Source organism: Cnephaeus nilssonii (assembly GCF_951640355.1).
Source record: "Cnephaeus nilssonii genome assembly, chromosome: 18".
Lineage (NCBI taxonomy): Eukaryota > Metazoa > Chordata > Mammalia > Chiroptera > Vespertilionidae > Cnephaeus > Cnephaeus nilssonii.
The window spans coordinates 46,009,310-46,025,199 of record NC_137089.1 but is presented as its reverse complement, the minus strand read 5'-3'; the positions used below and the strand labels follow the sequence as shown (position 1 = coordinate 46,025,199).

The following is a 15,890-nucleotide window of genomic DNA, read 5'->3' as shown; positions in this document are numbered from 1 at the left end:
GGTCTACAAGAGCCAGCCAACAAGTCTAACTCCCTGTGTGTGACTTGAGGCCGGCTTTTCTTCGTGTTATCAATGACAAGAGAGTGAACACAGAAGCAAGTACGAGGGTCCAGCTGCCTTCTATTAAGCCAGAAATTTAAGAGATTGTCCAAAATGTAAAACAACGTCACTCTTCTCACTAATTCTTTATGGTATTATTATATGCATTATTATATTTCAGATACTCATAATGCTGTTTATGTTAACATGTAATGGGTTTATTACTGATTTTTAAATGGATTATTATATTTTAAATTCCTCAGTTTTGATTTCTAACATGATAAATATCAGTAGCTATAACCCATGTGAACCAAAGCTCTCTGGGGCCCTCAGTAATTTTAAGAATGTAAAGGGATCTTGAGAGCAGACAGTTTGAGAACTAACTGCTGACTACAGCTGGTTGACTCATTCCCGCGGCACTTCCACCCACCAGACAGACCCCCTGATTTCAGTCTCCATCCTGACTTCTCCCCACCTAAGAGCTTCCTGGCATTTCTTTGATTAGATTCTGATTTGGTAAAATGTAATCCCACGCAATTCATGTTCTTGGATAATAAAGTCGGTGAAGACAAGGTGGCTATCTTCCTGAAAGGACCCTTCCGAAACGTGCAGCCCACAAACACACTTCAGCCTTTACTTCGCCAAAACAGGCAACGCGAAGCAACCATTCCTCCTTGGCTTGTATTTTCAAATCTTAAAAAGAGAGTATTGTGATTCCTTGCCTCCAGGAGAACATAGCTCAAAACAAACAGATTTCACTGGCTCCTTTATAAATCAGAGACCCTTTGACTTGGCCCTCAGGGCAGCCTGAAATCTAAAGAAAGAAAATTCATCAGACCTGATGCCAGTTAATGGCAGTGCCAATGATAATGCACTGTCAATTGTATTTGCAACATCTTTAAGAGAGGATTAACATTTGGTTTGTTCTATTATTTGAGATTTAAATTTTTTTAAAGAATATTTTAGGAGAAATAAGAGGGAAAGTGGTCTTATTTCCAGTGTTACCATATAAGGAAACCTTATATAAGGAAGCATTTCTTTCTATATAAATTAACTTTGTCATAAGGTTGAGCTGTCTATCCAAATGATGTGTACTGCTGGCCTGGGGAATCCTGTCCGCCCCCCAACCCCCAACCCTAATTTTAGAGAGATTTAAACAATAACTATGATTTCCAACATTAATCATTTTGTTGAATTATACATTAGCTAGAAAGTGTTTCCCCACAAGTATATGACTCTAAAAATCTCTTATGGAATAATAACTTTGTAAATATCGAAAAATAAATTTATATTTTAGGATATTTATCTTCAACCTGCATTATAAAATACCAAAAAAAAAAAAAGGAAATATAATCAGACACTAAATCTGTCATAATTTGTGATTTTGGCTCCAACTAGTAAAATAAAACACGTTTGGCTATTTTGAACAACACCAAAACTGAAATTCACTAGCATCTTTAAGATCAGAAAGCCACTAGCAAATTATTACCTGTTTAAGGGATTACTACTCATTTGGGCAACAGTGCAAATTATATTAGAAAGGTTTTGGTAGCTGTGATGCTCAATGAAGAACAGAAAATAGCTTTAAAATGTGGGGAAATGCTTACTGTTTAATTCTACAGTAAAAGCAAAAGTCTCACCATGATTGCAAAACATTCCAAATTGTGAAACTTAATCTGTAAAATAGACAAAAGTAAACCAGCTTCCTCAGTTAGTTTTTGAGATCTCAGCATCAACTTAAAGAAAATGCTTATATTTAAAAGAAAGCCTATTTCAAAATACGAATCCCTATACTTAGTACAAATAAAGTCATAAATTGGTATGTCATATCATACAACATTCCTATTGTTCCAAGTGTATGCAAATGAAGGCATGTGAAACTTAGGTTTTTAAAAAAGTGACTTGCTCCACTCTTCAATTCTTTAAGCAATAAAAGTGCCTCAAGCCAAAAATAATAAAAGACAACTGATACTAAGGTAAAAACAATCAAATTACATAAAATCAGTATGTGAATTTCATGAGGAAAAATGAAAACAAGGATATGTGTACTTCACTGAGTAGGAAAGATATATTGCTTCTGGCAAATACTGTCTACAAACTTTTCCTATATGATAAATCATTTTCCCCATCCTCATTTTAAAATCAAAATTATGTTAATTAAAATACCTAAGTATAATAAAGTTGATTAGGAAGGCAATAAATTTCAAAATCATATGGAATTTATACTACCACAAAGATAGAAGGGATCAAGAGAATTTTGGTCCATATACGAGAAGAAAAAAAAATAGTCTGAATAAATATTGTTTCTACTATTCCAAAGCAACAAAACTAGAATCAAGTATACTTATTTTAAAGCTTGGCACAGCAGTTTAAAATCTGAAAAACACCCTTGTTATTTTAATAAAATAATTTTCAGTTTTATTTTTCCCCCTATTCCCCTCCCCAGCAGGGGGACAACACAGTGTAAATTTCTGTAGCTGGTGGGGAATTTTCTTAGCACTTTGTGGAAACTGTTGGCTTTCAGAAACGGACAGGCTGATTTGAACCAAAAGTTAAGACAAAACACAGAATTGCAACAACAATAAAAAGCCATTTAGGAAGAGGATCAAGCCAAGCAGATAAGCAAACTTCATAAAATCAGCTTTCTGGGACTGTCCATCAAGTTAGTTCCCTAATTTCAAAAAGCCAAAGCAAAGCAAAGCATGCTGACTTACACTGCTTCTTCAATTCTCTCAGCTGTTGCTTAAACTGCACATATTTTTCATTGTTTTGAAAGTCTGCATCAGAATTCTTATTCTGTAAAGCCAAAAATTTCTTCTCCACTAATAACTTTAGATCTGGTATATTTTCTGGACGTTCTTCTTTTACCTGACAAAGACAATAAAATTATCTTAGTTAAATGTTATCAATAACACAGTTTTGTAACATTATTTTTACTTCATCTCATTCAAATGAAAATATAATGAGGTAGAAAACAGAATCCCCTCATTAGAGAACCAATCTGTTCCAGGAAAGATTGCTGGGGAAAATGGAGGGAATCCTTCATCCCACCTACTCATCGCTTTCTTCTTCTTCTTCTTCTTCTTTTTTTTTTTTTTGCTAAATTTATTGGGGTGACATTAGTTAATGTTAATTAGTTAAAAAGATTATACATGTTTCAAGTGTACAATTCTGTAATATATCACCCAAAGTTCAGTCTCCTTCCATCATCTATTTACCCTTTCAACTTCTCCCCTGGATAAGCACTTTACTGTTACCTGTATCAATGTGTTTTTATTTGTTTTGTTTGTTCATTTGTTGCTTTCTGTTTTGTTTTTGTATTTTGTTAATCCTCACCAAAGGATATTTTTCCATTGGCTTTTAGAGAGAGTGAAAGGGAGGGGGAGAGAGAGAAACATTGATGTGAGAGACACATCGATTGGTTGCCTCCCACAGGAGCCCGAACTAGGGCTGGGGGTCAAGCCTGCACCCGAGGTACGTGCCCTTAACCACAATTGAAACTGGTACCCTTCAGGATGCAGGACGACACTCTATCCACTGAGCCACACCAGCTGGGGCTGTTGCTTTCTGTTTTATATCTCACAAAAGTGAAGTCATGTGGTTCTTGTCCTTTTCTGACTTATTTTGCTTAGCATGATACCCTCAAGATCCATCCATGTTGTCGCAAATGGCAGTATTTCATCTTTTCTTATGGCTGAGTAGTATTCCACTGTGCCCTAACTTGCCGTCTCCCGACAACCACTGAACAACAATGGCACACAGCCCAGCGCTGTGGGCTCCACTGCACCAGACCCTGCGCACTTCTTCCTTTAACCCCGGTCTGCTCGGTGCCCTCCCCTGCTTCACCTGCAGCTACTCCACCCTCCATTCTCACCACTCCTCCTCTCTGGCCCTCTGCATCTGCTCAGTGCCCTCCGCTGCTTCACCTGCAGCTACTCCACCCTCCATTCTCACCACTCCTCCTCTCTGGCCCTCTGCATCAGCAGGTGAGAGTGGCTCCGACCTCACAAAAGAAGTTGAGACTTTAACCTTGAACTTCACCATCTGCTGCCACAACAAGGAATAAATGCCTCCTATTCTATTCAAAGCTAAATTCTCTATCTATGTTCTTGGTTTTCCTCCCAATATTTTATTATAAAAATTTCAAACATGTGAAAACTTGAAAGAATTAATTGTATTTTACCATTCATCTACTTCCTGGATGCCACAATTAATGTTTTGCTATGAGTGCTTTATCACACATCTATTCATCTGTGTCCCCTATCTATCCTCAACTTTGTTCTCAAATTCAGTCTGAATTCCATCTTCTTTATCTCCTTCAGAATAAACTTTCCGCTATAAGTGCCCAAAGCCTTTAAATTGGTTCTTTACACCCATATTTAAAAGCAAACAACCTCTTTAATCCCTGCTCACTCCCTTGCTATTTTCTATCCAAGTCCAGCTCCTTGAAAAAAAATCATCTGTACCCATTGTTTCTGCTTCCTCACCCTCACACATGACCCATCCCCATCGCTGCTGGCACCCACTTCTCCGCAGTGACTCTTCTTCAGACCTTCATAATGGCTCCCTTGAATCACTGGCCTTTTCCTGATGCTCCTGCCACCAAGCAAAATTCACCTAATTCTCCCACGTGCCCTGATATGCTCTGGACAGATTTCTTCCACAGCCCCAGTAATATTCAATTGCGCTTATTTTTACATGTTTCTTTTCCCTAATAACATGTAAACTCTTTGGAAGATGTCTCATTTATCACTGGGTTGCCAGGGCCTAGCACACATCTGATTCACTCCAAATAGATTTACCCATTAAAACCCACATTTTATCAACTGTTAATAATTATTAGTAGAGTGTAAAACATACTTTCTGAGCTGGAAGATAACTTGGAGATCATCTAACCTTGATATCTACCTTCTCCAATTTCATAAGTAAATAAAGTGATATCGAAAGAAGTTAAATGATTTCTCTACTATCATCCAGTCAGTTAGAAGCAATGCCAAGACTGTAAGATAGATACAAAAAATTCTTGGTATTGATATAGTCTTGCTTAATTGCTATGCATTTTATTTTATTTTTAATATTTTATTGATTTTTTACAGAGAGGAAGAAAGAGAAATAGAGAGTTAGAAACATTGATGAGAGAGAAACATCGATCAGCTGCCTCTTGCACACCCGCTACTGGGGATGTGCCCACAACCAAGGTACATGCCCTTGACCAGAATCGAACCTAGGACCCTTCAGTCCGCAGGCCGACGCTCTATCCACTGAGCCAAACCGGTTAGGGCTGCTATGCATTTTAATTAGCTAAATCAAAAATGAAAATTAAGTGTAAAATCAAAATGCCTAAATTTATATTTATAGTATAGAGTGAAGGAATTGATTGTGTTCTCATTGCACTGATGAAACTCAACCAGTGCTGGACCCACCAGCAAAGAGAGCTGTGGAAACATAGAGAGGTTTTAATGACAAGTTTTATACGTAATTTAAAAATTTAAATAAGCCCTAGCTGGTTTGGCTCAGTGGATAGAGCGTCGGTCTGCAGACTGAAGGGTCCCAGGTTCGATTCCATTCAAGGGCACATGCTTGGGTTGTGGGCTCGATCCCCAGTAGGGGGTGTGCAGGAGGCCGCCGATCAATGATTCTCTCTCATCACTGACGTTTCTATCTCCCTCTCCCTCTCCCTTCCTCTTTGAAATCAATAAAAATATATTTTAAAAAGTTTTTTTTTATTAAGTCCTATAAGGCTAAAGAAACAATAAAGCTCAATTTGGAAAAGAGAAGGTAGAAAGGCAATTTATTAGTGCTTTATGTCTCAAGAATAAGAGCCATTACACATGGTAACTACTACCCTCTACTGCTACACTAGATAGAACAAGATGAAACAAGTTCAAGATTGCAGCATGAAGAGTTTGAAGTAGATACAGAAAATAAATTATGAGTTCTTAGAAAGGAATCATAGTCTCTTTTTCTGGATTTATAAAATATAACCGACTCACATCCACCTGAGATTTTAATGGTAATACTACAAGCAGGCATACAGATGAACCTTCTCCAGGTCTTTAATGAGTCAAATTATTATTTAATCTGGGGTGATCAGAAAAGATCTGGTCTGAGCAGATGGTCAGTAAATGCAAATGTTTTTTTCCAACACAGTCCCTAGCTCACTCAACACACTTAATTTTCCTAGTTCCACTACAAGGAAAGAAGAGTTGGAGAGAAGGGGGAGGGAAGATAGAGGGAAAAGCATTTTGAGGTTGACAGCATGGCAATCTGAAATATGACTAGGAAAACCTGAATAAACCAAATTTAGTGATTCAGAGAACTTTTCTTCCCCATAGCCAGAACCTCAAGAGAACTGCTGTACAGCACATAAATTCACAGCAGCAAATACCCTCTCTGGAAATCTGATGCTACCGTTGGCATAGCTACACACTGCAAAGAGAACTTATTGCACTCTAGCTTTAAAAACGAGAGCCTGCAAATTCATTATCTGTTTAAAACAATGCACTACATGGGGATCAACTATATTTTTAATGGTTTCTTGCTTTGTTTGTATCTTCAAGAGAAACAGATACATAATCCCAAAAGGGAAATGAAAAAGCCATTGGTTGGTAGCTGATCTTAAGTGTTATGAGGTCTGAAAAGGGAAGGATATCCCTCATTTTCTAGGACAAATTTAAAATACCTCCAAGAACTCTGAGAGGGGGAGAGAGGATCTATTAGATCCCAGGCCATTCCCTCCCTAAGGACAAAGCCCTAGATACAGGACCTGACACCCCAGTGAATTAAAGCACTGGGTGCATTAGTTTGCTAAGGCTGTCAGCGAGCCACAGACTAGGTGGCTTTAACAGGAGAAATGGTTTTCTCACAGATCTGGAGGCTAAATGTCTGAGACCAAGGTGACAGCAAAGTTGATGTCTTCTGAGGCCTCTCCCTTTGGCTTGAAGACAGCCGTCTTCTTATGTCATCATGTGGTCTTCCTTCTGTGTGTGACTGTGTTCAAATTCTCTCTTCTTATAAGGTCGCCGGTCACATTGGATTAGTGCTCATTCCAATGACTTTATTTAAACTTAATCACAATTTAAAGCCCTATCTGAGGTACTGGGGATTAGGTCTTTAACATGAAAATTTTCGGGGAACACAATTCAGCACATACACTGGATTAATGAATTTTTAAAACAGAATTATTCAAATAGCTTACAAATGATTAATCTTTATACCACTACTAGTGACCCGGTGCACGAAATTCGTGCACATTAAAAGGGGATTAATTAAAGGAAATAATTTAATATTGCTATTTGCCCTTTCTCTATAATAGAAGTGTCAGAGATGAAAAAAAATTAGTAAAATGTATATGAAAACCTCCCTCCTGTCAGAGTCTGGGGCTCACCAAGGAACCCAGCCAGAGTCAAGTCCCCGCCCACCCACATGCACCTCAAAATCATTTGAGACCCAGACCCGGCTGCCCTCCTCCCCCCGCCCCCCACATTGTGCTAGATCCAGACCCGGCCAGTCCCACCCTTATCAAGCCCTGCCAGGCAGGGGCGCAGCCTCAGGTCCCCTGGCCCAGTGCCAGGATGGGGGGCGTGGCCTGAGGTACCCCAGCCCAGACCAGGGCAGAGGGTGTGCCTTGAGGTCCTCCGTCAAGCCCCGCCAGGTGGGGGACATGGCCTGAGATCCCCTGTCAAGCCCCGCTTGGTGGGGGGCAAGGCCTGAGGTCCCCCTCAAGCCCTGCCAGGCGGAGGGTGGGGGGTGCAGCCTCAGGTCCCCCGGCCCAGCACCAGGAAGGGGGCGCAGCCTCAGGTCCCCCATCAAGCCCCGCTGGGTGGGAGCGCAGCCTGAGTTCCCCCGACCCAGCACTGGCGGTGCACCTTGAGGTCCCCCATCAAGCCCCGCTGGGTGGGGGGCACGGCCTGAGGTCCCCTGTCAAGCCCAGCAGGCAGGGGTGTGCAGCCTCAGGTCCCCTGGCCCAGTGCTGGGGCAGGAGGTGCGGCCTGAGGTCCCCTGTCAAGCCTCACTGGCCGGGGGGCACAGCCTCAGGTCCCCGTCAAGCCCTGCTGGGCGGGGGCGCAGCCGGAGTTCCCCCGACCCAGCACTGGTGGTGCACCTTGAGGTCCTCCGTCAAGCCCCGCTGGGTTGGGGTCACGGCGTGAGGTCCCCTGTCAAGCCCCACCTGGTGGGGGGTGCAGCCTGAGGTCCCCCTGCCTGGCCCTGGGGCGGGGGGAACAGCCTGAGGTCCCCTAGCCCAGCACCAGAATGAGAAGAGCACCTTGAGGTCCCCCATCAAGCCCCATAGGGGTGGGGGAGGGCGTAGCCTCAGTTCTCCTGGCCTGGCATGGGGCGGGTGGGGTGCGGCCTGAGGTCCCCTGTCAAGCCCCATGGGGGAGGGGGAGGGCATAGCCTCAGGTTCCTGCTGATTGCTCGTTAAGACTCCTTAAGGGAACTTGGCCTCAGCTGTGGGTGCAACCATCTTTGTGATGGAGTGATGGTCAATTAGCATATTCCCTCTTTATTAGATAGGATAATTTTAAATGATAAAACTACTGAGAAGTAAACTTAGCAGGTATCATATAGACATAAGGAGAATTTCATACTGCCCTCGGGAGAGAAAAAGTCGAGTTTTAATGCACCATCCACTTACCCATGCCAGTATTCAGTGAATGCCCTCTATGTGCTAAGCAGTGTAGCTAAACAGGAGAAGAGACCAGAAAAGTTGACTGGGAGCAGATGGTAGACAACTCTGGGAGCCAGGCTATGCAAGTGAGCCCTGACCTGATAAGCAGCAGAAAAGACACTAAAATATTTGAAGGAGTAAAGCAATAATACCATGAGAACTTTTAAAAAATTATTACTATGGTTAAAGTTTTATAAGATGCCCTACAGACAGAGAGGGAGAATGAAATTAATGCTGTATGTTAACTAACGGCAGAGGGGCTGGCGGCCTGGTCCAATTATAAATGCTATTTGTGAAGCAGAATGGCTGAGTCTTTTCATGAGAGGAAGACCAGGACTGATGATGACTCTAAGACAGTCAATATTTAATACTAGAGGCCCGGTGCACGAAATTCGTGCACAGGGGCGGGGGGGGGGCGTTGTCCCTAAGCCCAGCCTGCACCCTCTCCAATCTGGGACCCCGCGCGGGATGTCCGACTGCCCTAAATGGGGCAGTCCCTCTCACAATCCAGGACTGCTGGCTCCCAACTGCTCGTCTGCCTGCCTTCCTGATTGCCCCTAACCACTTCTGCCTGCCAGCCTGATCACCCCCTAACCACTCCCCTGCCAGCCTGATTGATGCCTAACTGCTCCCCTGCCAGTCTGTTTGCCCCTAACTGCCCTCCTCTCAGGCCTAATCACTCCTAACTGCCCTCCCCTGCAGGCCTGGTCCCCCTCAACTGCCCTCCCCTGCAGGCCTGGTCCCCCTCAACTGCTCTCTCCTGCAGGCCTGAGTCCCCCCCCCCAACTGCCCTCCCTGCAGGCCTGGTCGCCCCCAACTTCCCTCCTCTGCTGGCCTGGTCACCCCTAACTGCCCTCCCCTACAGGCTTGATCGCCCCCAACTGCCCTCCCCTGCTGGCCTGATCACCCACAACTGTCCTCCCTTGCAGACCTGGTCCCTCCCAACTGTCCTCCCCTGCTGGCCATCTTGTGTCCACATGGGGGCAGCCAACTTGTGTGTTGGAGTGACTGTCAATTTGCATATTATTCTTTTATTAGATAGGATAGAGGCCTGGTGCACGGGTGGGGGCCGGCTGGTTTGCCCTGAAGGGTGTCCCAGATCAGGGTGGGGGTTCCCTTGGGGTGTGGGGCAGCCTGGGCGAGGGGCCTGTGGTGGTTTGCAGGCCGGCCACGCCCCCCGGCGACCCAATCGGAGGCCCTGGTATCTCGGATTTATTTATCTTCTATAACTGAAACTTTGTAGCCTTGAGCAGAGCCAAGCCTCCTGCTTGCTCTGTGGCCACAGCCATTTTTGTTGAGATTTATTTATCTTCTATAATTGAAACTTTGTAGCCTTAACCGGAGGCCAAGGCAGGCCAGGGCTGCAGAAACTTGGCTTCCTCCATCGCCAGGGGCAACTCAAGCCTCCTGCTCTCTCCAGCTCCGTGGCTACCGCCATTTTTGTTGGGATTTATTTATCTTCTATAATTGAAACTTTGTAGCCTTGAGTGTAGGCCTGAGCCAGCCAGGGCGGCAGGGAAGCTTGGCTTTCTCCATTGCCGGGGAAACCCAAGCCTCCTGCTTGCTACAGCTTCGTGGCTGCAGCCATCTTGATTGGGTTAATTTGCATACTCACTCCTGATTGGCTGTTGGGTGTGGCTTGTGGGTGTAATGGGGGTATGGTCAATTTGCATATTACTCTTTTATTAGATAGGATAGCCAACTAGCTACATAACATTTTCTTGGGAACAAAGGAGGCAATCCTGAATATTTGTTTAACATCTAAGTGGAGAGATTAGTAGGCAGTCGGAAAGACATTTAAAATGAGAATATGGGAAGAAAAAGAAGAAATGTGAAAGGAACTCTAAAACAAGCAAAGAAGAAAGCCAGGAGTGAGGAATGTCACAGAGAAAGAAAAGAGAAAACTTCCATAAAAGTAACGCTTGTTCTTTGGAAAAAATGATACAAGAGAGCTCAAGTAAGCTAAGGTCTAAAGGAGACCACAGGATTTACATACTAGGCACTCAGTACAGTGCACTGAAACTATTGATCTGTCTCAGCTGACAGCCTATGAAGCTGCGCTCAGGCAAGGCTTATTCCACTAGTGTCCAGTCCACAGTAGGTACTCAAATGATGCTGATGAACAAGTGAATTACGGGAGGCCAAATTATGCTGCACTGAGATGACAAAAGAGATTCAGGAGTTCTGTGTGAATAAATGAATACAGTCCAGTGACAAAGGAAGGAGAGAGTACAGGAAGTAGATCATGGGCAAGAGAGAGCTAAAGGGACTGGTTTATTTGCATAGAGGGTGACAGTAGCTTGAAGTGAAGTTGACATGATGGAGGAGAAAGAACATGGATCTTGGGATCAGTTAGGTCCAGGTCCACCCTAAGCGTGAATCTTAGGACAGTCCTTCTAGGCCTTGGATTTCTCTCCTTTCTTAATTAGGCGCCAGGGATACCCACTTCAATGCTGCGCAGACTCAATTAAATCATGTTTGTGTTTAACTTTGGCATACAGAAATGTTAAGAAGTTTCAACTCTTTTCCTTCCAACTTTAGCACAGAGCCTTAGCATGTTTGTGGACGAAGAGGAAGGAGCCAATGGGGAAACAAGTCCAAAACATTAAGAGAAAGCAAGTAACAGATTTCAGTTGAGAAAATCATTCAAGTACTAGGACAAAAACTAAAGAAGGAAGAAGGTGACCTGTTGGGGAAGCGCGATAGTCTCTACCTGGTGTCATAAGTGCCTCCAGGGCTGGGCAAGCCAGGATCTGAGAACCCGCCCCCAAAAGTGTAGGACAACAGGAAGTGGTGAGAATTGTGTTGAGGAGCAGGCACCAGCCCCAGTGAGAGGAGGCTGCTACACAGCTCTGGATGACTGCTGCCTCGTGAGAGAGCAAGCCTGTTTTTAAAGAAAGGTTAGAAATCTAGATTGTTGTGAGACATTTTCTTGTTTTTAAAACAATACATAGTCCAAACAATACATTAGCCCACAGGCCCTGAATGTGAAACCTCCGTTTAATGCAAACAACATGTTTTAGACACAAAAATAAAAGTACTCTTGAGATCCACAGTATTTGGGGGGAGGAGGGAGCCTACTGCAATTCTCAGACTTCTTTCTACTTTAGGGATGAAATGTGGTCCTCTCAAGCAAGACAGAGAATAATGGAAAAAGATGGGTGTGGGGGAGAGAAGGAAAGTAAAGAATCCCATTTTGACATGTTATTTCAAAGTATTTATGACCAAAAACTTGGGCTCTAGACTTGAGATTAAAAATAAGACTCTGCTACTCACTGAATGACCTTAGAAAAGTTACTAAATACATCTAACCTTAGTTCCCTCACTTGTAAATAGAAAATAATAACAGTATTCACCTCACAGTGTGGCTGAGAGGAAGAGATGAATGAAGCAGTAAGGCACGGGGCTGACTGTCACAGAGAATATGCAATGAGTAGCTGCTATTGTTGTTGTTCTCATTTTATGTGTCTCCAGGGGCTGGATGTACAGGTCTGCAGCTCAGCAGACTGACATGGAAATACCCGTGTGGAGGGAATCAGTTTGGGTTTTAATGGAAACCGTGGAAATAAATGGGATCACCAGGGGACTAAATACACAGAAACTAAAAAAGAACCAAGAATAGAACTCCAGAGAATGCCACACATATGAAGCAGCTAGAAGAGTCTAAAAAGAAAAAGCACAAGAGTGAAAAAGACAACCAAAATAAAGTGTCCAAAAGTCTAAGAAAAATATCAGGATCTGTCAAATGCTGCGGAGAAGTCAAGCTAAATAAGGACTGAAAAGTGTCCATTGGCCCAGTGACTGGGTCACTTTAGCAAGAGCAGAGGTCTGCACAAGGTGCTGACTCCGAAATATCCAGGTCTTTGTCTCATGAATTGTTTCGGAAAGATGGAGCAGTGACTGGAAACACACCCAGAACCAAAAGTTCCATGAATTCTCCAGCTGCTCAGTTCCAGCTCAAAATCACTTGTAAATGGACATTTAAATGGAACCCAACACTTCTGTGACTGCAATATCAATGAGCTGACCATCAAGAACTCAGCCTGGTTGTTTTTAGGGAAAAAGATAATGGTAGAATAAAAGGTGGAACTCAGTCTTTACCCATAGTGAAACTACATATTATTTTCAACATGCTTTAACCTAAAATTTTAAATATTTATATGATAATATACTTTATTTCTTTTAAATAAGACTGTGTGTGTGTGTGTATGTATATACATATATATATATATATATATATATATATATATATATATATATATATATATGCAATGACTCAAAGTGTGTCATTTTATTGCCATAGGGCAAAGTCAAGGTTTCCTCCAATTATCATTATTGCCTTATAGCCACCATCTCACTGGGAGGTAAGATCACAGAAGCTAAAGATATTAATGGGCTGAGTCATTCACACACTTTTGAATCATGTGAGAATCTAGCACAAAATCAGTCATTCTTGTAACTGAACCGAGACTCGGATGAATTTACTCTCTCCAACAGAGTCACTGTTAGATGTCAGGCTCCCAAAATAACATATACCTACTGATTTATATTTTAGAAATCATACAGCCTTTAGAAGTTTATTATGGGTACATAAGAGTGATAAGCAATTTGCTCTGTGATCTGCTCAGGACACTAAGTATTCCAAGTTCTGAGTCAGAGTCAGCTTGATCTAAGGCTATGGGGCCAGCTTTCATGCTGGGTATCCAGAAGAAATGGCCTAGCTGGTCCTAGAACATTCATTCAACAAGTATTTACTGAGTCCCCGTTGGGTACCAGGCATACGCTAAGCACTGAGCCATTTATGGAAGTCGGCCCAGGCTTCTGACACACCACCAACCCAGCTGGCCACGCACAGGGTGAGTTTATATAGGCCAACACCGCCTCCACCTTTGTACAGCAAAAAGGCTTGGTCACGTTTTTATTGAAAGGCATGTCCAGGCTAAGAATCATTATGCTTTCCGTGGCTAAAACCTAACTGCATGTACATAGGGAGACACATCACATTTTCTACAGAGTTTACTATACTATGTTTGCCCTGTTTAAAAAAAAAAAATCACACACACGAATGATGACCAGCATGAATTATACCCTTCATCTCGTGCCAGTTTCTGTTGCCCATTGCACAACCTGCCCTGAACTCTTTGGACCCAATTCTTTACAGTTGAGTGAGTTTCCCTGTGCCATTATTTAGTTTGACTTCTGACAAAACACTTAAGAGAGAATACTTCCTTGTTGAGCATTACTACACATCCCATGGACTTCACAGTTTGCCAAGGTGCTGTAACACACCATTAGTGAGCAGTGGCCACCAGACATGGAAACGTCTTTCCTCCTTCAAGCCTTTCAGCAAAATGTTGAAAATGAAAAAACTTAAAACAGTGCGAGAGTGCTACTGGTCTAGTCCTAATGGACCAATCCTGTGGAACGGGCCGTTGTCTAACAGATGGCAGTTGAGTGAGGCAACCTGCCATCAATGTGCATCTGTTACTAAACATTCATGCTGTTGAAAATCACTCTAATAAATTTCTCACGGCACCATCCCCACTATAAGATTAGGGCAAACAAGAGCCACAGGAATCACCTATTTACACCAAATGCAGCATTAGGATTCCCATATTGGGGGCCAGGAAGGGGGTGGTGGCGACAAACTGTTGATTTTGTTCTGTTTTGGCAGAATTTAAAGACATGTGCATTATTTATTTATTCATCCATTCAATAAATATTTACCAAATGCCTACCCCACGCAGGCACTGTGGAAGGCATTGGAGATGCAATGCAAACAGACTAACCTGGCCCCTGTTGTTCTCATAGGGCTTGGGATCCAGTGGAGGAAACAAATATTATTCAAATAGTCAAACAAATATGCTACCACCAACTGTGGTGAGTGCTGGGAAGGAAACCTATCAGATGCTAGGCGAGCATGTCACAACGTAAACAGTGAGGACATTTTTCATAGGCAACCGAAGCTCTGTACAATTTAAACACAGGCCATGCTGCGGGGAGGGTGGGACGAGGCTGCCTACTGTTGTGATTAACAACTACTGTGCACTTGCATGGCACCTTCCATCTGAGAGATTCAAAGCCTGCCATGCACAAGAACCATTATCCCAATTTTACAGATGTGAGCAATGGGCAGCTCACGGCAGTTAAGCGTCTTGCCCAAGGTCATACTGAGTCACTGACAGATGGCTTCAACTCATTCAAACCCCCTTTCAACCTCATTTTGCTTTGCATGTGCTCCCAACAACTTTATACCCCATCTTAATTTTAGGAAAGCATACTTGATTTCAGGCATATATTCTCAAACTTCAGTGGTCATTTTATAACTGGACAGTCAAAGGGTCTGGGCTGCCTGTCACTACTCGAGCCAATTAGGCAGAGACCGGGTTGAATATGGGCGTTTATTCCAATACTGCCGGCAGTATGGGAGAGTGGCAGGCCATCCACAAAAATTTTGTTTCCCCCACCATAAGCTAACTGCTTATATTGGGCAGAAGAACAAAGATTACATGGGAAATAGGCAAAAGGGTATGCCAAATGGGCAGTTCACAGGAAATGCAGGCTGGAGATTTTCAAAGGCCTGCAGGTATGCAAAGGCTGGGGTCTTCAAAGGGCTGGTGACATGCAAAAGGCTGGCTGCTCTGGTTTCTGCAACAAGATTGTTAATCTTTCCATGATAATAGGCAGCTCCGGGATAGAGAGGATGGGCCTCATTTCCAGGTGAGCTCCCAGGTCCCACGTGCGACTCCCAGCCAGGTTAGAATGTGCTTTCTTTAATCAGAACAAAACAATCATGGTTAACAGAGCATTACTAATATTTCTTACAATTATAGCTGGTCCCCAATATTCTATTTCTGCCCCTAGCAATGTGTTAGTTCTTAGATGAACAGACACTTATTCTGAATTTGAAATTGCCTTTCCTGTCCACAATGCCTCTGTCTTCCACAGAATTACTAAATGCCTTACTTACCATCACAGAATCTCACTCAAGATTTTGCAGTGAAGAAAGTACAGCAATGGGTTGGGATTTACTGGTCTTACCAAGTACCCCATTATCCAGAAAGAGGATCTGTCAGAATGCTAAGTCACCTACCTGGGCAACACCACCCCCTGAGGTTAGAATGATGGCCCACAGTATGCTTGTAACATGTGAATAATTCATGGCATTGTTTCTCCCACA

General features: G+C 43.0%; 1 protein-coding gene across 4 annotated transcripts in view; it reads right to left on the bottom strand.

The window, feature by feature from the left end:
- NSMCE2 (NSE2 (MMS21) homolog, SMC5-SMC6 complex SUMO ligase) overlaps window positions 1-15,890 on the bottom strand; it is a 268,435-nt gene that overhangs the window by 180,215 nt on the left and 72,330 nt on the right. For all 4 annotated transcript variants that reach the window (XR_013814914.1, XM_079795880.1, XM_079795879.1 and 1 more), the window contains exon 4: window positions 2,754-2,907. Coding sequence is in view for 3 of the 4 variants with exons in the window: in XM_079795880.1 (XP_079652006.1) it covers window positions 2,754-2,907 (154 nt within the window). In the remaining variant the exon portion in view is untranslated. The remainder of the gene's footprint in view (window positions 1-2,753; window positions 2,908-15,890) is intronic.